The sequence below is a fragment of the Cricetulus griseus genome, chromosome 5 (genome assembly GCF_003668045.3).
Source record: "Cricetulus griseus strain 17A/GY chromosome 5, alternate assembly CriGri-PICRH-1.0, whole genome shotgun sequence".
In the NCBI taxonomy this organism is placed as follows: Eukaryota; Metazoa; Chordata; class Mammalia; order Rodentia; family Cricetidae; genus Cricetulus; species Cricetulus griseus.
In genome coordinates, this window is record NC_048598.1 from 178,789,599 (window position 1) to 178,812,371 (window position 22,773).

Here is a 22,773-nt window from a genome sequence, read left to right on the forward strand (position 1 = left end):
GGATGCTCAGGACCAGCAGGGGGCGCTGTAGACCCAACTTTCGCCGGGAAATAAAATGTAGCAGGTGAGAGAAACATCTGGAGAGTGAGGAAGTCCTCAGGGACCCTAAGGTTTCCTGTTCTGACCTCAAATAACTGCAGAGACCACGTGATACTCGTGATGTAGTTACTGTGACAAGACCCCAAACTTAGTAGAGGAAAAGTTCTTTGTTAAGTCGTATTGCACATATATGTTTTGTTTATTACATGGGAACCTTATTGGAAGGTCAACATCCAATGGACACACATCTAACAAGGCCACACATTTTCACACATGAGGTGTCAGACACCCAGTCATCCTCATCACAGCCATCAGCAGCAGCATCTGTAATTCTGTCTGTAACTTCTGTCCCCTGGGGGAGGGGTTTTCTCAGCTGGAATATTTGACTGTGACCTGGGATCTCAGGCCTGGATGCTACAGTCACAGTGCTGAGTCCCTGTAGCTCTGCTGTGGGAGACCTGGTCACAGGTGTGATGCACTGCCCTGTGCAGCCCTCAGCTCAGATAATGAGAGAGGGAGAAGCTGGGGATAATCACACAATCTGTCACTCACTGCTATTTGGATTTCATCTCACAGTTTTCTCTGCATATTTTTCTAAAAGGAAAGGTTTTAGTCCAATTAGTAATACCAAATGTAATATATATGATTTTTGTGACTTGGGAAAAGAGTTTAGAAGAAAGTCCATTAAAGCCAGACTTCCCTGTTCACAGTCAGTGTCCCTAAAGTGGAGAAGATGAGACATCCTCATACCTACACCTCTCCACTGTCCCTCACACGTGAGTTCTGACAGTGTTTCATGTGATATCCTGATGCACGGGCTGCCTCCATCTGTTCACAGTTCTCTGGAACTCAGCTGGGATCAGCTTCATCATGGTCCTTTGTTATGTTTGTTTTTTTTTTTTTTTTTGTCCAGTCTGTTTGGTGTTCTGTAAGCTTCTTGTACTTTCATAGGCATATCCTTCTGTAGGTTGGGGAAATTTTCTTCTATCATTTTGTTGTATATGTTTTCTGTACCTTTGAGCAGTGTTTCTTCACCTTCTTCTATACCTATTATTCTTAGGTTTGGTCTATTCACAGTGTCCCATATTTCCTGGATATTTTGTGTTCAGGGATTTGTGGGACTTGAGGTTTTCTTTGGTTGATGAATGTATATTCTCTAGCGAGTCGTCAATAGCTGAGGTTCTCTCATCCATCTCTTGAATTCTATTAGTTATACTCACTCTTTAGTTCCTGATCATTTTTCCAGCCTTTCTATTTCCAGCATCGCCTCATTCTCTGTTTTCTTTATTGTGTCTATTTTAGCTTTCATGCTTTGAACTGTTTCAAGAGCTTCCTTCACTTGTTTGGATGTTTTTTCTTGAGTTTCTTTAGATTCTTTAAGAGATTTGTTTATTTCTTGAATTTTTTGGTTTGTCTTTTCCTCCATTTCTTGTAAATTTTTTCTTGCTTTTTCTTCTATTTCTTTAAGGGATTTTCTTGTTTCCTCTTTAAAGGTCTCTATCATCTTGCCGAGATAACTTTTGAGGTCCATCTCTTCTTAATGCTCTTTGTTGGCCTTTTCAGATCTTGCTGGTGTGGAGTCCCTAGATTCTGGTGGTGTCATATTGGTCTTTCTGTTGTTGAGTGAGTTCTGTCTTCTTCCCATATCTTCTTCCAGTGGGTGCAGGTGCTATCTCTCTATCTCCTCTTGTGAACCAGTGGTGTGTGTGGGCCAGGGATTCAATGTCCACAGCTCTGGATGGTCTTGCCTCTCCTGGTAGTCTCCTCACTCTGAAGGTGTTAGGCCTCTGTAGGGGAACAGGAAGGAAGAGTGGGGTGTTTCCAGATTCAGGGAGCTCCCCCCTGCCTGGGCGTGTCTACCCCAAGCAGGTGCAGGCCCTGGGAGATCAGGGTGAATGGGGCTTTGAATGGGAGTTGGGTAAGAGCAGAGGGTCACTCACCTCTTTATGGATCAGGTTGGTGGAACGGGAAGGAAGAATGTAGTGTTTCCAGATTCAGGGAGCTCCTCCCTGCCTGGGCATGTCTAACCCAAGCAGGCACAGGCCCAGAGAGATCAGGGTGAATGGGGCTGGTTATGGATCAGGTTGGCGGAAAGGCCCTTTGTTATGTTTAAAGGAATAGTGTCTTCCAGTCAGTTGTGACATCCCAGTTGTATGTACTGTACCTGTCCTGGTGTTCAGATTTACTCCCAGAACATTTCATCCCTGGTTAAGAATCAATTCCAATGTTGGCTTTGTAAAATTTCAGGTTTCTATGGAGATTCCTGAGGTTAATGATGATTTCCATGAGGGTTTTACTTTCTTACCTTTCTTTCCAGATCCAACTATTTATGGCTGGATGATATTGTAGCTTGAGATATTAGATCCTGGCTGTAGTAGTAGAGTTTATATGTCACCTAAAGGAATGTCTGCACACTGCTCTTCTCCATGCATGTGTGGGATCCCCTTACTCACATCATCAGCATGTAGCATGTTCTGCCTACATGAATCACAAAATAGCACCACCATTCACAATGCAGGTAAAAGAGAATTTCTGAAGGATGTGTTTGTGGTTCCATTTTATCTAACGATTGTTCCCTCTGCAGTGCTTCTCACTTCACATATCAGTGGGGTGAAAAGAGGAGAGCCAGTCACGCCTACAGCACATACTAGAAATGTACTAAACAAACTCTTGACTTGTATATGACCAGACTTGGGATTTTCAAAGCTGTAATGTAGGGGAAATGTTAGCCATGCCTTCTTGGGTGCTGGCACAGATGATGCAGATCAAGAACACTAGAGCATGGTCAGTGACATAGCAAGACCTTAAATATGAGGGTTGCACGCAGGCAGCTCTCTCTGTTCCATGGTTCGCCTGGTTGTAGGGGACTGACTCCATGGTGTGAGTACTCTCCTATTAAAATATCTGTTCATCAAACTTGCTCTGACTTCTTTGCGGTATGCATTAATTGTTGTGCTCCAGTATATTTGACTAGGAGGCAAGGAGGATTCTGCGAAATGTAGTAAAAAGAAGTCTTGTGATACAGTCAGGATGGGACATAGCAGGCAGACTCATATATAAGCAGGAACAAACAGGAAATTGTTCCTTTTCTCCTGCTTTCTACTCTGGAGCCACCATTGTAAAATGATGTGAAGAGAGGGTACTTACTGCTGGCATCCTCCATAAGTCTGATGATTATGGTTGATAATTAAGACTGAGCTACCAGATGGGAAATCCTAATCATTGGCCAAGCAGCATTTGTACCTAATATAAATCTGTGTATGTTACTTGGGACCTTAACATGGCAGCAGGTGGAGGAACTTGGGTGGCTGACAGGAAGTGTCCGAGTGGCTGCAGGGCTCAAGTTGCTTTGTCATAAAGACTTATTGTTACACCGTATAGCAGTTCATTGAAATGTTCCAAAGGGATGAGTTAATCTGCTCCAACTGTAGAGTAATATCTTCTTTTGATCTCTCATTGGCAGGGTGCTTAGCATCTAAATTTATATAAAGTCTTGTTGGATTAAATTTATGCATTTAACTTTTGGACTGCCCAGTGCACACTTGTCTGCAATTCTTTAGACTCAGGCATAGGAGTTCTGTGTGCAAATCTGATGGATTCAGGGAAAATGTCTATGTCTACTGCAGCTTTTATCACAGAGTTAAGTAAGACAGAGCTTCACACTTTTATTTCCTCCATGTACAAAGCATCTAATCTTACTGGTTAGAAATGAAGTTCCCTCTTCAGAAGAGTCTGGTGTCTGCCTTTCCCATATTCAGGAACCAGCAGTCCTTGCTTCTCTGCCCCTCTGATCTCTTGGTCAAACCTGAAATTTCACTTCTGTGTAATCCAACTCAGGATCTTTTTCTGCTTGTGGACCCTTCCTATTGCTTGTCTTTCATGAGGAAGTGTGTGAGTCCTTTGACTCTCTTGGAGACAATATCAGATATTCTCTTATTTCTAGACACATATTTTAATCACAAATCAAAAGTCTTTGTAATGTGACACCCCTGGCAAAGGAACCCAAATTTAGTGCAGCTCTCATTGCCCATCCTACTATAAGGGTTTAGAGGCTCAGCCCACACTCAGCATGGTGTATTTGGTCCCTTTTGACAGAGTTTCAACAGCTGGGGTAAGTACATATTCATGGTTTATACACATATTAGTATCTTTATCTTTTAAAAGTTTTAAAAGATGAAGATGTTTCATTCATAAAAATGAGTTGATTGTGTTTGGTGTGGCTTTCTTTAATATGATCTGTATCAAACTTCTTTCCATGTATTGAAAGTTACTGCATAATTTGTCTAAAGTTAGTCAAATCATAATCTTTCATAGTTCTAAAACTTCAGTAGTGATAAGAACAAAGAAGAAAATATGCTGTTTGAACATCTCTGAAGCAGTGAAGAAAATCCATGTGGCATGTGAGTCATGAGTCCTGCTGTGCCCTCTTCCAGGAAGCTCAGCATTTCAGAGAACTGAGTGAACAAACCAGGTCTCTGCCTACAGTGTCTATTTCCTGCTGTTATTTTCAAAGTCATCAGAAAAAAAAGTGTGGTATATAGATGAAGACACTGACAATTGTATACACAAAAATCACAAATACCCAAGGCAGGAAATTGACAGATTAATAAAGTCAATAAACCATCACTCCCTTCAATGCAATTGCAAAGTTCATAGTTGCCAATCTGCAGATGGCATATACTTGCTCACTATACAAGAAATCTACAATCTCTCTACTTTTTTGAGAAAAAAATGCACTGGTAGGACTCACACAGGAAGCCTCCTCTGCCCCCAGTCACAGTGCATCATGAAGGCAGGAGAAACATCAACTCTTTGAGCTCTGCATGCATTCTCCATGCAAACATGCAGGGTAATGGTCCTGGATGAATGGCAGAGTCAGAACCCTTTAAGTTAGAGTGAGGGTCTCTCTCAAGTTTGCTGCATCCCACATCAGGCACCAGAAATGTGTACTGAGTACCCTGGGCTTATGTGTTACCCAGTCTCTATGGGGAACAGATGTGAATTTCCCTGAGTCATTTTTTGTACCTCATCAGAGCCTGGCTCCCCCAAGACCCAAAATTTAAATACTCCCTCATTCAGAGTCAGCTCCTGGAAAGGGAATGCAAATTTCTCCTGAATCCACCCAAACATAGGTTGAAAAGCCAATGCTGGGCTTGGGCACTCACTGGTGTGCAGCCATGGCCCTGTTTGCTTCCTCATTCCTGCTGCTGAATGTGCCTGCATGTGAGTGCCATGGATTCCTACTGCACAATCTCCCATAATTCCCTCTGAGCCAACCTTACCTTTTACTTTTTCCTCCACAGATGTCCTGTCCCAGGTTACCCTGAAGGAGTCTGGCCCTGGGCTGTTGCAGCCTTCCCAGACTCTCAGTCTGACCTGCTCTTTCTCTGGGTTTTCACTGAGCACTTCTGGTATGGGTGTGGGCTGGATCAGCCAGCCCACAGGGAAGGGTCTGGAGTGACTGGCACACATTTGGTGGAATGATAATAAATACTACAATCCATCTCTGAAGCCGGCTTACAATCTCCAAGGACACCTCCAACAAAAGGGTAACCCTCATGATCGCCAGTGTGGACACTGCAGATACTGCCACATACTACTGTGCTCAGACAACACACAGAGACACGGCCTGGGCTGACAGCTGTACAGTATCTCAGGCTGATTCTCATCTCTGTGTCTTCCTTCTACAATCATGGGGTTGGGAGTGGGCAAACATTTCCTGCTAGCCTGTGGGGTTTCCTGTTCACTCTGATTTTCAGATCCCTGGTTCCCTGTTATACAAATGTGGCCCCTTGTAAATATTGTTCAGAAATGAAAATCTGTCTGTTTTTTTGAAAGATTAGGGGTGTCTGGTTCTTTATCCAGGTGGTTCAGGGCTGTGGTTCCCTCTGTTTTGCGCCTCAAAACTCCAGAACTACACATTCCAAATCATTGTAACATTCACCTTTAGTAAACACCTGGGTATGGAGAAGACTAACATGTCTGGATAAGCATTTATGAATTGAGTCATTGACCAAAGTGTCCCCATGGAAACCACAAGGTAATTCAGGCTATGGCCTCAGGCATTTGGTTGCTCTCCACAAACTGATGGTGAGATCCTAGTGCTGAAGAAAAAACATATCTCACAGAATATGGAGAATTTGAGTTGGTGCCTAACTGCAGGCCTCAGCCCCACTGACTTCTGTTCATAGCAGTGGAAGGTACTTGGCCTGTTCTCAGATGAGAATCACCCTAACAGCACACTGTGAACTACAATGGTGACCTGCTGGTGAGATTGTATTTACAGCCCACTCTGTGAATGTAGCCCATGCCTGAAACTACTAGAATGTTCTGGAATCTGACACAAGGTAGGCCTTGGGCTTATGGGAAAAACAAATATTCTGCTAAAGCAGTGATTTTCAACCTGGGGCTGCTACCAAGTTGGGAACTGAACAACTCTTCCACAGGGTCCTAGGACTCTTCTACAGCGGCCACATATCAGATGTCCTGGATGTCAGATATTTACGTTATGAATCATAGTGGAAAAATTCCCGTTATGAAGGAGCGACAAAATAATTTTATGTTTTAGTATTACCTACTACCTCCCTCATGAACTAATGAATCCTGCCAGTCTGGGTAAACAGGGAATTATTTTTTATTATATTCATTTTTCATTTTCATTTATATTTTTGAACAGGATATCATATTCAGATGTATACATAATGGTATACCCACCAGGCTCCATTAGTTTTAATACAAGGTCTACTTAGACTTCCCTTATTAAAATTAATGGGTCATGTAACAAATCAAATTTAAATGAACATATAGAAGGGTCTTGGGGGAGAAAGGAGGTTTGACAATGACAAGAGGAAGGTAACAAAGGTTTGTGCCATAAACATGTATGTAATTTTTGGAAACCAACTTAAATTTTTAGGAACAAACAAAGAAAATAACAACTATACATTTTTCTTTTCCAAAAGAATTCTGAGACCAATTTTTAACCCAAATTCTCTCATCAGGATCAATTCTTGGTAGAAACTGTCACTGAGAAGTCCTTCAGTGTGTGAGTGAACCTGTACAAGAACCAGTTCTCCCTGAAGCTGAGCTCTGCTCCCACTGAAGACACAGCCCTGCCTTACACTGCAGCAGACACAGTGAGCTGGTTCCCTGAGTGCCCAGAAACAACCTCAATCTGAGGATGCTCAGGACCAGCAGGGGGCGCTGTAGACCCAACTTTCACTGGGAAAGAAAATGAAGTAGGTGAGAGAAACATCTGGAGAGTGAGGGAGTCCTCAGGGACCCTAAGGTTTCCTGTCCTGACCTCAAATAACTGCAGAGACCACGTGATACTCGTGATGCAGTTACTATGACAAGACTCCAAACTTAGTAGAATAAAAAGTATTTGCTAAGGAATATTGCACATAAAAGTTTTAGTCATTACATATGAACCTTACTGAGAAGACAAAATCAATTGCATATACAGAAAGAATGATGGAAATTTTCAAACATGACTTATAGTCATCAGAACCACCAGCAGCAGCTTCTGTAAACCTATCTGTAACATCTTTCCACTGTCAGAGGGGTTTTCTCAGCTGGAGTATATGACTGTGACCTGGGATCTCAGGCCTTGATGTTCCTCCCACAGTGTTGAGCCCAGGCATTTCTGATAGGCAAGTGTAGGAGCCCTGGTCCCAAGGCATCGTCCACTGTCCTGTGAAGCCCTCAGCTCAGAGGAAGGAGAGAAAGAGAAGGTGGGAAGATGGCATAATTGTTGTGTGAATGTTTCCCCTAAAATGAAAGATTATTAGGTAAACTTGGAATACTAAACCTTAATGCATGTTTTTTTGTGTGAACTGGGAAAAGAGAAGAGAGTAAATTAACCACAGACTGTCCATTTAAACATTTAGGATTCTGAAAGTTTAGAACTGATGTTTTCACAACTTACAGGTATCTCTACCCAGCTTGTGAATTTAGATAATGTTCTCTCCAACATCCTGGGTTTGAGGCCATCTTTATCTCTTCACAGCACTCTGGAGCTCAGGTGGGGGCAACTTCTTCTCTTTCCAGCCTTATGTTTAAGGGATTAGTGTCCTTCAGTCTGGGGTGATGTCCCAGGTGTGTGTACTGCACCCATCCTCGTGTTCAGATTTACTCCAGATTTTCATTATATGACAAAGAACCTCCTATCCACTGTTAGAGGTTTAGAACCTCAGCTTACTGGGGAGATTGCTGATGAATTCTCCTGAGGCATTCACTTTCTTTCCCTTGGCTGGATGAGGTTTGCACCTCATGAGATTAGATCCCGCCTCTGGTAGAAGACTTTACACATCAACTAAATGCATGTTTGCTTGCTGCTCAACTCTGTGCAGATCTTAAATCCCACCAGTCACATCATCAACATATAACATGCTCTCCTCACATGCATCACACAACTGTACCGTCATTTTCAGTCCAAGTGCTTGAGAATTTCTGAGGGGTTAATGAATTGGTAGTTGCAATTTATCTAACCCATGTTCTCTCTAAAGTGCTTTTCACTCACATGTTACAGTAATAAATAGGAAGACTGAGACATGCCTACAGCACTGATTGGAAATATATTAGACAGACTCTCAAGTTGACTATATCTGAGGTATGGAATTTTGATTTTCATGAAGTGGTTCAGAAAATTGTCTGAGTACATGAGTTACTCTGAAACGACGTTACAGAAATACATTGTAATTTTAAATATCTTATTGGCAGGGAGCTTTAGTCAACATTTACATATGTTTTTGTTAGAATAAATTCCTGCATTTTAATTTTGGCACTTCATAGTCCACACTTGTCCTCATGTTTGTTGTTTGTTTGTTTTTTTTGTTTTGTTTTGTTTTTGCTTTTTACTTTGGAACCAGATGTACTTCAAGTACATCTGAAAAACTTAGGAAAAATACCTGTATCTGCTGCAGCTCATATCACAGATTTCAGACAGAACACCACAGTTTTAAGTCCTGCATGAACAAGTCTCTGAAACACAACGTGAGTGTTCCTGGTTAGAAATGAAGTTCTCTCTTCAGAAGAGTCTGTCACCTGCCTTCTCTGCAACAGGAACCACCGGTCCTTGCATCTCTGACCCTCTGGCCCCTTCACCCAAATGCGATGACTCTGCCTCTGTATCATCCATTCCAGGATGTTTTCCTTTCAATGAGGATGTGTGTGATGATCCCGGAATCTCATGGAGACAATGTCAGATATTCTCCAATTTAATCATAGAACAAATATCAGCTTTATGCTGTATTCTGCTGGACAGTTTCACTTATAAGTTGTTAGGAATTAACATACATGGTTCTGTGTTCCTATCCAATACTTATAAACTACTTAGAGTCTCATATAATATCTGTGTTTCAGAGATGATCTTAATTAATACAGATATCTCAGGTCATGCTGATTTTCCTCAAGGTGATATAAGTTTCATATCTTTCACATGAAATATTCCCATTATGTCTCACATATAACCATGTCTTCTTGATGCAGTCATCTGCTGACAGACATGAAGTAAATAATTTATTGTAGACAGTGTTGCAATAAATATCAATGTACAAATGTTTCTGAGGTATGTTCCCTTTAGGCCAATTCAGTGAGGTGTTTGTATGTAGCCTACTTGAAGGACAAGTACTGATTTTATACATCTGAAAGGGGCATGTAAATTCTCAAAATTTATCATATTTTGAAATTTCCATTCATCACCATCATCATCACAACCATCTTCTTTAAATAAATCTGACAACCTTGTCACAAAGCAGAGCAACTCTCTCAGGCCTCAAATCAACCAAGAGTTTAGGTCCTGGTGTTTCACCCACAGCATCTGCACAGCCCTGAGCTAAGACAATGAATGCATTTCCTCAGACAACGTTAGGATTTGGCCATCAGAATCCTTTTCCTGACCCAAGTGTCCTCCATCTCCTCAAACTTGGGTACGTCCTTATTTAAAGTAATTCTTTGCTCATGAATATGCAAATCATGAAATCTGTGCTGGTAAATACAGATATATCCACCCTACCAACAACATATGATCAGTGTCCTCTCCACAGTCACTGAGCACACAGGTCCTCACCATGGGATGGAGCTGGATCATCCTCTTCCTCATGTCAGTGATTACAGGTAAGGAGTTTCCAGTTCCAAACATGAAGACTAGACAGGGACTGAGGTGACAATGAGTCTGAACTCTGCCTTTGTCCCCACAGGTGCCCACTCCCAGGTCCAGCTGCAGCAGTCTGCTACTGAGATGTTGAAGCCTGGGACCTCAGTGAAGTTGTCTTGTAAGGCTTCATGCTACACCTTCACTGACCATGTAATGCACTGGATGAAGCAGAAGCCTGGACAGGGCCTGGAGTGGATTGGATATTTTAATCCTTATACTGGAAATACTGGCTATGCACAGAATTTCAAGGGCAAGGCCACGCTGACTGCAGACACATCCTCCAGCACAGCCTACATGGAGCTCAGCAGCTGACATCTGAGGACTCTGCTGTCTATTACTGTGCAAGAGACACAGTGTTGCAAACACATCCTGAGTGTGTCAGAAACCCTGGAGGAGCAGGAAGATGAGAGGACACAAAATAGCCTGGAGAGTTGCTCAGAAATAAGGAATTTGAGTGTCCATTCATCTGTCACTTCACACAGTTGTACCTTCTCCAAATTACAACTCTGCATGAAGTGATGCTGATTTATGATGCCTTAGTATACACCACACCTTGTCAATCTCTTCACCAGGGCCACCTCTATTGACACTTTTCTTCATTAATAAAACAATAAAAGTGAAAAGTGTCATTATGTATTATGACAAAAGTATCTCTGGATTCTATGAGACTGGGACATTTGTTGGCATAGCTTTTAGACAATTAAAATAAGAACTGGCTCAGTAATTCCAAATAAAATATCTGGGAAAACAAATCTCTTCTTATAGGCTGTAACTTTACATGGCATCATGGGTAGCTTTAACTTTGTCTGTGTGGTCCAGCAGATGTTCCAGTCTCTTAGAATGTGAGATACATATCAAAATACACTGCCAGACAAGTATAATCCTGTAAGTTTTTCAACAATATTATCATATTAATTTTCACACAAATTGTTAATCACATCAATGTATGTACATGGTCATTGAGGTTGGTTCTGAGATCAGACAGTATTCACTGGTCCCATATTTACTTGCTTCCCAGTATCAGTCACCTGCCCCACAGTCTCAAGGCTTTGTAGAACATGGACCTTTACTGATACACCATCATCTCTCAGAGGCCATTGGATATCTGCTGGTCACCTTTGTTCTACAGAGTGTTTGGATTTTTGCCAGGTAGAGTAATTTTAGACACTGTCCATCAGCTGTGCTATCAATTCAGTTCATCGTCAGTTGTCATTACTAAAGCTAAATTCAACAACACCAAGGAATAAAATGGGTTTCCTAGATCTGGAAAACAATTGAGGCACAGCTCACTATTCATTCTTGAAGTATCTACTCAACAAAACAGTGGAAGATGAAGACAAAAGGAAAAGCCATGGTTGGGACACAGTGCATGAGCCCATAGACAAACTTATAATAAATTATCAGACAGCACTGGAGAGCCAAGTTCCTTAGAAGTAAATGGTAGCAGAAGCTGATACGAAAGTTTTGTGCTGAGGGGATTCCAGCAGCCTTTGTGGATTTCGTTGCCAGAATCAATACATTCAGAGACTGCAGTGTAGATAGAACAGAAGCCATGCAACAGACTGGCTCCAGCTGCTTCTCTCCTTCAACATTAGGTCCATCTGATTTATGATATTGAAGTTAGAGCTTAACAGACAAGAGCCAGGTGACTCTCTGTATCATATATTTTCGTTTAAATGTGTGTAACAATAATTCAGAGATTTATACTGAATTGGAAACATTATACACTGTTATATTGAATTATCTCATATATGGGAGCAACTTCTGAATCCATCCTTCATGAATGAATACTTTCAACTCCTGGGGAGATTTAATAACACATACCCTGTCCAAAAATAAGAGGACAGTGGACCTGGAGTAGGAGAGAGAGAGAGAGAGAGAGAGAGAGAGAGAGAGAGAGAGAGAGAGAGAGAGAGAATCTTTTGAGGAGACATTGGTAGTAATATTGACACAACATGAAATCCATCTCTGAAACTTCCAGTCTGCATATCCCAGTAAACAAAGCCATTTATCCTGGTAGCTGAGCTCTGTGAGCACTTATGTTTCAGGGATGTGTTACTGATCAAGACAGACAGTGCAGTTTCAGTGTAAGCAATCAGAAACCAACCTTCAAGGAAGATCAGAACCAACATGGAGGACAATGGAACAAAGGTGTGACCGAGATATAACTCTAATGCACAAACTGACTTAGTGAAGTCCATTCTATATGGAGAGACACCTTGTCCAGCATAGACACAGGGATGCCCGGTGGTGGGGAGGCACCATGGTCCTGCCTCAAGGAGATGATGGACAGAATTAGTAGATTCCTAGGGGAGACCTTATACTCTCCAAGGAGAAGATGGGAGTGGGAGTAGCAATCAGAGTGAAGGGAAGAGAATCTGGGATAGGAATATAAAAAATAATTAATCAGTTAAAATAATAACATATAATATGTTAAGAAATAAATGAATTGTGAAAAAGCACAAAAATATACAGGACCAGAAGAATTTTTAGGAGGTTTGGGAGCAGAGGTGGGTTCATGACAATATGTGTTTCCTGTGATCCCTGTAGTCGCCATGCTCTCTTAATCACTCACACTGTAGGAAGTCAGACACAGTGATGTCTGTATTGTAATAAGGAAATGGAGTGGTATCCACCCTCCTCTTTTATAAGGACAAGGCTGACTCCCCACATGCAAATTCATCTTCTAGCTCTAAGTTAAATCCCTTCCTGAGCTGTGGGAGCTCACAGCTCTCTCACAGGAGGCTGACCTCTGAGAAAAGGGGGTGTAGCCTAGAAGATGAGACTGTTGGGTCTTCTGTACCTGGTGGCAGCCCTTCCTGGTGAGTGTGACCATTTCATACATGTGTCCATGAGGGGATGTGACAACATGTGATTGACAGAATTGACTCTTCCTGTCTGCAGGTGTCCTGTCCCAGATCCAGCTTCAGGAGTCAGGACCTGGCCAGGTGAAGCCCTCACAGTCGCTGTCCCTCACTTGCTCTGTCACTGGTGACTCCATCACCAACAGTGGTTCCTGGTGGACCTGGATCAGGCAGTTCCCAGGGAAGAAGCTGGAGTGGATGGGGTACATAAATAATGGTGGTGGCACCTACTACAACCCATCCCTCAAGAGTCGCATCTCCATCACCAGAGACACAGCCAAGAACCAGTTCTTCCTGCAGCTGAACTCTGTGACCACTGAGGACACAGTCACATATTACTGTGCAAGAGACACAGTGAGGGGACTTCAGCATGAGCCCAGACACAAACCTCCCTGCAGAGGAGCTCTGGGCCAGCAGGGGGCGCTCAAACCTAATGAAGCCCAGGAACTTTTAGTCTTTAGAATAGGGAAGGAAAAACAGTCCCACAGACTGTCCTCAGTAGTAAGGATTTTCTAATAACAGCCAATCCTCAGACTCATTAGTGCAGAGTGGGCATGGAAGTAAGGTGTAGCTTGGTCTATGAACAGAGGAGATGATGTCATCTTTAACATACTGTAAAAAGGATGACTCCTTGTTAGCGACTCCAAGGAACTCAAAAAATAAACAGACTTCAAACATTATTCATCAAACAATATCTGTATGATTTATTAAATGATTCTGGATATTCGTTTAATAAGATTTATTCAAAATCATGTTTTGTGTTTTCAGTAAATGATTATCATAACACATATAAAACACACAATCAACAGCCTTTAGTCAGAAGCATGGAAGAGTAGATGACTTGGATCAAGACAGAGACAGAGTATGTCTCCTTGACCTTTTCACCCATACGGGGTTAATTCCTGTAAGTTGGTTGAAATTGTTATTAAATCACTTTTCATAGACCTCACACAGGGATTCAGTGTAAGTGCATGCTAATTTAGTTAGGTCCTGAGATCATACACAGTTCTGTGGCCCCCGCATGTGCTTCCTTTGCAGTCACAGTATCTTGCCCTACTGTCTCCAGCCTTTACAGAACAAGGACCTACAGTGACACAGCATCACCTCTCACAGTTCATGTTTGGTTGCCTTCCTTCTATAGAGCATTGGGTTTTGGAAAAATGCTGTCATACTTGGCAATCTCAATGTTTTGATGTCCGTGAGATGTCTCTTTGGCTCAGAAAATTTACTTTAGATGTTTTTTTCTAGCAGACATTCCTTCTCTATGACAAATATGGGTTTTATACGCTTAATATGGATGTAATTGTATGGAAATATCTTGTGGTAGACATGAGTCCCCTAGGCCAATTCTATGTTAAAGAACACACAATCCTATGTTGAATTTTAAATAACATTTGAAATATCAGTGACTTTCTGAAAAACTCTGCTCTCTCCTCCATCTGTAAAACAGGGTTGACTAGAAGGTAGGGGAATTATTTCCCTTCAGGACTCTGTATTGAATGGGATTCTCAGATATGCTGGAGGGTGTCTATCAAGAGGATCTAAGACCTGGGTTCAAGGACTTGTCTTATACTGGTACTCAGTAAGTGTCACCTACAGCAGGTAAGAGAGACAGAAATTTCTTATACTCCAAGGACTATTTTGTTCTCTTCTGTGTTATGTGTATAAAGCCCATGCCACCATGGTCTCTGTTTTTCAAATATAAACCACATAGTCAGGGCACAAAGGAAAGAGGGGTTCCCTGACCTATTAACTTGGGGAAAACATCAATGGAAACTTAAGACAGATGTCAATGCTTGTTTGTTGTTGGTTTCATACTGGCTGGGGACATGAAATTTCACAAAGGCCACTTACAAGGAGGTGGTATGTTTTTCACAAGGAGATCCAAAGCTTCTGACATCCACAAAATTCTATCTTATTTCTGGTTTGATGTATCACAATAATAGAATGAGATGAAGACAATCTTCCTGCCATATGTGAACTTGCTGAGAGACTTTATAGCTGTCTATAAACATTTCATATAACACGAATATGCACATCACATGAAACTTCAATGCTTCTCTGTGTAATGTGTAAAATGAACTGTGTGTTGGTGAGAATAGGGTACTGCGTTCAACCAAAGTCACTACATTGGGCTCTGTCTGTGCTTTTAATACTAGTGATATGTCTTTTATGAAATGTGCTGCCACTTGCCCTACATGGGGACATATTATATAGGTTATTGTATGTATTTGTAATCTTCTTGTTGGATTCAACATGGGCTTGTCTGCTCCTGGACATTTCTTTAACGCAAAGCTTCTGAGACCAGCATCAACCTCATTGACAATGATCTGTTTGTATTATTTATGCCTTCCAGGCTTACTTTGTTAGATTATTTGAACTCAGAAGTGGATCCATTTCTTCTAGATAACCAGATTTCCATAGGATAATTTTTTTTCGTTGTCATGACTAGTGATTTTCTCAATCACAACGGAGTGTGAACCCTGACAAAAACCTCCCTGCAGGAGCGCTTAGAACCAGCAGAGGGCGACATCAGCACATGGTGAACAGGGACTGTGCAGGAACAGGTGCAGAGTGGAGTCCTGGTTTCTGGGTCTCAAATCCATCTGATGATGTCCCTGGTGTTCTTTGCACTTGTGGTTTATAGATGTCTGTAACATGTTTTTTTTTCCTTAACTTAAAAAACTACATACACCACACAGTCTAAAGGTGTGAATACTGAATCAACCCTGATAGCAGAAATGGCCCTGCAGTTCCCTGTTAGCATAAATGATTCTGCAGATGTCACCAGGGTCACATGCTTAGGAAGATCAGAGGTATTTGTGAGGCTGCACTCTCAATGATTTTCAGGACAAAACTGAAGTTATTCTGATTAGGACAGTATTTTGAATTAGGGGAGGTCAGCACAGACACATGCTGTAACCTGTACACCTGGATAGGTCACAAATATTTCTCCTCTGTCTGCTCTCTGCAGGCCAACAGCCTTTATTTAAATGGAAAGAAGCTGTCTCCCAGGGAGCGAGAAAACTTTTCCACTGAACTGGGGCTAAGATTTTTCTCTTGGCCACTGTGGGGTCTTGAAACCATTGTGTCAACATGGATACATATGAGAGACAGACAGACAGATAGAGAGCAAGAGAGAGAGACGGAGAGAGACAAACATAAATAGAGATAGATAGACAGACAGACAGACAGACAGACAGAGAGAGAGCAAGAGAGAGAGGAAGAGAGACAAACATAAATATAGATAGATAGATAGATAGATAGATAGATAGATAGATAGATAGATAGAGTTTCAAAGAGACAGAGACCAGGGAAGGATTTAACAGATTTAAAGATTTACTAATAAGAATGTACAGAACTATATGGAATTATTTGCTCAGGTAATAACATCATATAGATTTGAGGAACATTATGTCTGGGATGAAGAATATCATTTTAAAAAGTCCTTATTTACCTGGACTTGACATTAAGGTCAATTTAAAAACATAATAAACAAAATATAGGTAGGACGGTAAAATTTAGGTTGTTAAAACCTGTGAGCAAATGATATTAAATGATTCAACATTAATTGCTCACACCCTCCGCCGTGACATGTGGATCACTATGCTTGCATCTTGCTTATAATGTCCTATCCTGTGTGTAATAACTGTGATGCAGTAGGCAGTGTGTTTTGAAAGATGCATATGGTAAGTAGTATATTGTGAGAAGGGGGCCACACTTTACTGCATCTGGGTTACACCCTTTCACCCAAGGGCATTCATAATCATATGAAAATGGTTTAGAATGTCTGCCATCGTGGTGGGGTTCTGTTGGCCTCTACTGGATAGTGGCTCCTGATTGTCTCTACAATGCCCAGGACAAACAATTTCCTGGGCACAAACTTCATCATTTCTGAGATACAGGAAAGTGGCTATGAAGCCTTAAAGGAAGCTGCTATTCATGCTGGTGATATCTCCTGTGTGTAGCTTTTGGCATTTCTAGGAAAAATCCTCTCACAGCAATCCCCCTGTTTCTCTGACTCTTATGCTCTTCCCACACTCCTTCACATTGATCCCCAAGACTTCAGTGAGTTGTGTGAAGATGACTCCACCCCCTCCTCCTCTCTCTCTTCTGCTCTTCCTCCTCCTTCCTTCATCTTCTGATCCCCTCCTCCTCCTACTGCTTCATCACAACAATCCCTCCCCTCCCCATCTCCCTCCTCCCATCCCTCCTCCCCTCTCTCTCCACTCTCTCTCCTCCTTTTATTCTGATTTAAACAGCATAACTTTTTGTTTTATTTAACTTTGTGTGGATTTCATATGTGAGCACTTTATTACCTGAACTACACTGCTGATCACTTCACTGCACGACTTCTGATCTGATTAGGACTCCACTCTCAGGTTCTCTCTCTCTCTCTCTCTCTCTCTCTCTCTCTCTCTCTCTCTCTCTCATTTAGTACACTTAGTACTATTATATACAACCTGGCTGAACTGTAGAGGGTAGGAACATGTATGAACATGGAACTTCACAGGACGGAGCACAGATGAGGGCATGTTTTAAGGCTGAATCTGGGATAATGGTGTGTGATGTCACTTTCCTTGCTGTGGTTTATGATATGAGCAGAATCAGAACATGTATCCTTGTGCTGTTCACTCACAGCAGAGAGCTAAAGTCAATGTTATTTCCCAAAAGGGACAATAATATTAATTATTATTAATAATAATAATTAATAGCTCAACTTGTGATTCAAATGTGGTCATCCAGTGGCCAGTCAGGTTGATGTCATGTGAATGGTGAAATTTGATGCATTTATTTATTGTGTGTGTCAGTGACCACTCTGGTCCCAGATAAACCCACTGTGCATAGTACCCCCTTTCATGTCAGTAGCTTGTGAGAGATGCTGAGTAAGAGAGAGCTGGGCTCTCAGAGAGACAAGCTTGCAGCCTTCTCACACATGTGGTGAAAGTGATCATGCAGCATGCTCTCCTACATTTACTTAGAGGAACATTCCACATGCAAATTTGTAGCAATGCCACCAGAAGTCAAGCATCTGCTTAAATTCAGAGCCTCCTACACCCTGGAGAATATTTTTTCTGGGAGGCATTGAATTAACCACAATGGACATGAAATCCTTGTGGGTCTTCATTTTCCTGCTGATGGCTCCCAGCTGTGAGTTCCAAGGGGAAGCAGAGGAGAACCTTGGTCTGCTGGTTCTGAGCTCCTGACTCACTGTTGTTCTTTGTTCACAGGTGTCCTGTCCCAGGTGCAGCTGCAGGAGTCAGGGCCTGGTCTGCTAAAGCCCACACAGTCACTGTCCCTCACCTGTACTGTGACTGGTTACTCCATTAGCAGCGGTTACTGGTGGCATTGGATTCGTCAGCATCCAGGGAAAGGGCTGGAGTGGATGGGTCAGATTTATAAGAATGGAGACACTTACTACAACCCATCTCTCAAGAGCCGAATAACCATGACAGTAGACACATCGAAGAATCAGTTTTCCCTGAGGCTGAGCTCTGTGACCACTGAAGACACAGCTGTGTATTACTGTGCAAGAGACACAGTGATGGAACTTCAGTGTGAGCTTCACAAAAACAAGCCTTCCTGCAGGGGACAGGAGTGCCTCTGTGACAGCCAGCACTGAGTACTAATGCAGTCTAGTCTCAGCCCGGAAGCAGCAGAGTGAGGAAGGACCACCCACTTCCTGTGGGATGGGGAGTGTTATGTCCATCAACCACACGCTGTCCCAAAGGGACATTATCCCTTGCCATTGTGTTTCTGCTTTTACAGATCCTCGGGTGGCAGTAAAGGCCATAAGAAAACAGTGTCATTATTTTCATAGATGTGATGGGGATAATGAGTAGAATATTTGTCCTCACCAATCATCATTTGGCCTCCTTTTCCGTCTTGAGCATCAGAATATGCCATGATTCTCATTGCCTCTCGATTGAAGTATAAGCTGAACTTCGTCTCTACAAAACAAACATTAAGTGACACAGTAGGCTCCTTTGGATTGTGGCTTGTTAGGATGCTATTAATGTTAAAAGTCGTCCAGGGCAACTTTGAATCAACAAAATACACCGCTGTCATTATTTGAGAAGGAAAATATGCAGACACTGGAGTCTCTCTGTCCCTGTCCCCGTCTCTGTCCCCGTCTCTGTCTTTTTCTCTTTCTGTCTTTCTCCCATGTCCCTCTTCCCGTCTCCACATCTGCTTTCTAACATTCAAATTACATCTGAAGCAGAGCCCCAAAGTTCTCATGTAACCATTGACTAGTTGTGGGAAAAGGCGTCATTAGAAACCTTGCAGCCTTTAGTGTGGGATTTGAGGCTTTCATATATGAAATGGAAATGATTCTGCTCTTTATACAACCCAGGCTGTAAGATTCATTTAGAAATCTGAGTGAATTAATACATAAGGTAGAATTTTCTAAAAACCAGGTAAGTCCAAGAACACATTGCCCTCATCTGGGCCTCTTCTCTCAGACAGGTGAGTACCACTCCTAGAGGACATGGTCATTGCCTCTGCTCCTCATGATTCTTGTGGTTCTTAAGGTTTTGAACCTCTTGCTCCCCATCACAGTGGCTCCCTTAATGGGCAAAGTTCCTCTTTCATTGCTTTCCCTCAGTTTCATGAAGGAGATGAATTCCAGAGGAGCTCAGAGCACAGATCTCAGGTTTGTCATGAGGAAAGCAGGAGGGAAAGACTACGGAAGGAGCCGCCTGTCCCTCTTCCCCTGTGCATTGATTGGGTGGTTCTCTGAGAATTGGGTGGTTCAATGCTCACCCTGGAAAGTGAGCATTGAGATGGTTTTCTCAGAATCCTTTGAGGATTTCCTATGAACTCCTTACTTTCTGTTTTCACTTCAAGCATCAAGTCTTCACATTGGACATGGAAAATGAGGAGGCTTGACCAATAAGATGCAGTGGAGTTCATTTGGGTAAAGAATCTTACACAGAAAACAGTGACTGTCATGGACTCCCACTCCAAGGATGCAAACCCTGACATCCGGATGCTCTCTGAGAACTGAAGAAGGGGCTTCTGGAGTCCCAATCCTATTCGTTTAAACCAATCACATCCACACCTCTGACCACGCCCAAAAGGGGATGTCAATGCTACAGGTACAGTGGAAGAATATGTCACTACAAGTCCCCTTTTAGTCTAAATAAGATTTAGACTTGATAGAAAACTATACACAATGATAGCAAATATTAAGTATGCTCTTGGAGAAGGCATGGTAAAAACATACACAATTCATGACCTATGGCCAGTGAAGCAACACAGAGCAATTGCCATGAACTACATATCCAGTACTAGGGCAAAGACATAACAGAAATTACTATGAAGTTGTCTTAAACTGGAAAATTTTAATCCTGTACCTAATATTTCTATCTAGGATGACAGAACAATACTTGTGACAGTCTAATCATCAAACTCATCAGAGACCTGAGAAGGAAGATAACAATACTAGGGTAGGCAAGAAATGCAGGTGAGCAACTTCCAAAGGTGCAGAGACGACAGAACCAACAGGCTACCTGGACAGTCACCCAGAGTCTCATAGCAGCGTAGGGGCAACCAGCTTTGGCTAAGACCTAGAGTAACTGACTGACCAACACAGAAGCAGGGAGGTTAAAAGACTGTCTTACCCTGATTGGCAGTGTTCAGCAGTCTTCTTTAAGTTTATCTCCTGAAAGTTCAGTAGGACATCATGTCAAGAGTCAGCTGTTGATGTGGGGTCAGGTCTTTGCACAAGAGGCCAGTAGCCAAGGAGAGAATGAACTCCAGAGGGATTTGTCAATGGTGCCCATCATGCTCACCGGAATAGCTTGGTGCTGTCAGGAGCAATTGTGTCTTATGTCAACGGAGTACTAGTATTTAAACATTTATGGTCTATGAAGTGTTTTAAGATTATATATCTGTCTGAATAATCTCATAGGTATAAGAAACATGTATAACTATGATCTGTAATTCTCAGAAACATAGTTGTACAATGGCTAAAGCTTCCCCAAATAATATAGCAGGTACAATGATATATATATATATATATATATATATATATATATATATATATGAATGACAGAGATAGAACTGAAAGGTCTTTATATTTCTGTGCAAAATATCATAAACAAAAAGAAGACCTTATGCAGTCAACATACAAGAATCTAACAATTTAGATTATTTATAGCTCATAGTTGCTAAAAATATGTATGCTAAAACATACAAGAAGTATGTTAAACTACCTATATCCAACCCTAACCATACCCTTCCCATCCAGACCCTTAAACATATCTAAAAGAGATACCAGAGACTGAGCATCACCTTCCATACCCAACTCTATACAACTTTAAACCAACACTAAGCAGGTGATATTTATCCCATTTTTAGTGACAAGAGAAAAGAAGAAAAAAACCCAAATACCTTTAATGCCAACAGTAGCTAATGGGGGCATTGTTTCCTTTTTTATATATAAATTTTACTTAAATTAAAAATAATCTTAATTTACATATCAATCCCAGTTCCCGTTCTCTTCAATTCCCTCAGACTGCTGACAGGCCTGTGATCTTCACTCAGTCTCGCTAAGTGTCACATTCCACCATCATCGTCAACTGAGTTGGAGACAGAATTGGAAATTCTCAGAGAGGGTGTTGTTTAAAAAAAGTTTTTTCCAAAGTTAACAAATTGGAAATTCCTTTATGATGGAAGGAGATATGTCTCTGTGAGGTTATATGATATGTGGTTTAAAAACAATACAATTAAATGTGTGCCAAGTTGCTTGATTTGATGCCAGGATACAGGTCTTAGAAAGAGTTAATAAAGAAAATAATTCCATTTTGACTGATAAGATACAATCCTTAAGAGATATTCAGACAAAGTCAGAGGAACTGAAAGGAGATTCCACATCAGTATTACATTATAAGATTAGAGAGGAATAACCCAATGCTTTCAAACACCCACCCTTAAATTATCCAGTTACCTAACAGGAACACATGCCAAATGACAGATATCCCCAGCCTGTGTAAGATCTGACTGGATTATTGTGGAAATAATATATTTGTGGAGATTTAAGGAAGTGATCATCTCATATGGTATGCATTTACCCTTTGTGAGGCAGATGTTTAATTCATGGTCAACTAGTAACAGAACTATCCCAGAGCGACTGGAAAGAGTTGGCTACAGCAGTATTGGAGCCTGGTCCTCAATTGCAATGGAGGACATGATGTAAAGAAGATGCTAGGGCCATTGTACAACACAGTAGGCCTAGAGTACTGAAACTTCCCAAGACCAATTTCTTGGTGACAGCGATTATGCTGGTGTGTGTGTGTGTGTGTGTGTGTGTGTGTGTGTGTGTGTGTGTGTGTATGTGTGTGTGTGTGTATGTGTGTGTGTGTGTGTGTGTATTTATGTGTGTGTGTGAGAATGTGTGTATGTGTGTGCTTGTGTGTGTATGTGTGTGTGTTGCTATGTGGACCCGCGTGTATTTCTTGAGTCTTTTATTCTTTTACGGATTGTTTACATTTCATTTTATTTGCCATTTTAATTTCTAAAGAGAAACAGGAGGAGAAGAAGGCCTGAAGTTGGAATGGTGGGGAGGTGTGAGAATCTTGGGGGAGATGGGAGAATTGTGAGCAGATGTATTGTATATAAACATTCTTTTAAATGAAAAGATGTTACAAGGCATTTTTCCCTCTTGTGTCTTACAATTCAATTTCAAGTAATCAAAGCCTACTTGCCTCTCAA

At 41.6% G+C, this 22,773-nt stretch overlaps 2 gene segments (V, D, J or C); both read left to right on the forward strand.

Moving 5' to 3' along the window:
* Positions 1 to 10,106: 10,106 nt before the first annotated feature.
* LOC113838633 lies at positions 10,107 to 10,504 on the forward strand. The segment is given in 2 exon segments: positions 10,107 to 10,152; positions 10,236 to 10,504. Coding segments are annotated over 2 exon segments (315 nt in total).
* Positions 10,505 to 18,161: 7,657 nt separating this feature from the next.
* LOC113831745 lies at positions 18,162 to 18,679 on the forward strand. The segment is given in 2 exon segments: positions 18,162 to 18,207; positions 18,288 to 18,679. Coding segments are annotated over 2 exon segments (438 nt in total).
* The last annotated feature ends 4,094 nt before the right edge of the window (positions 18,680 to 22,773 follow it).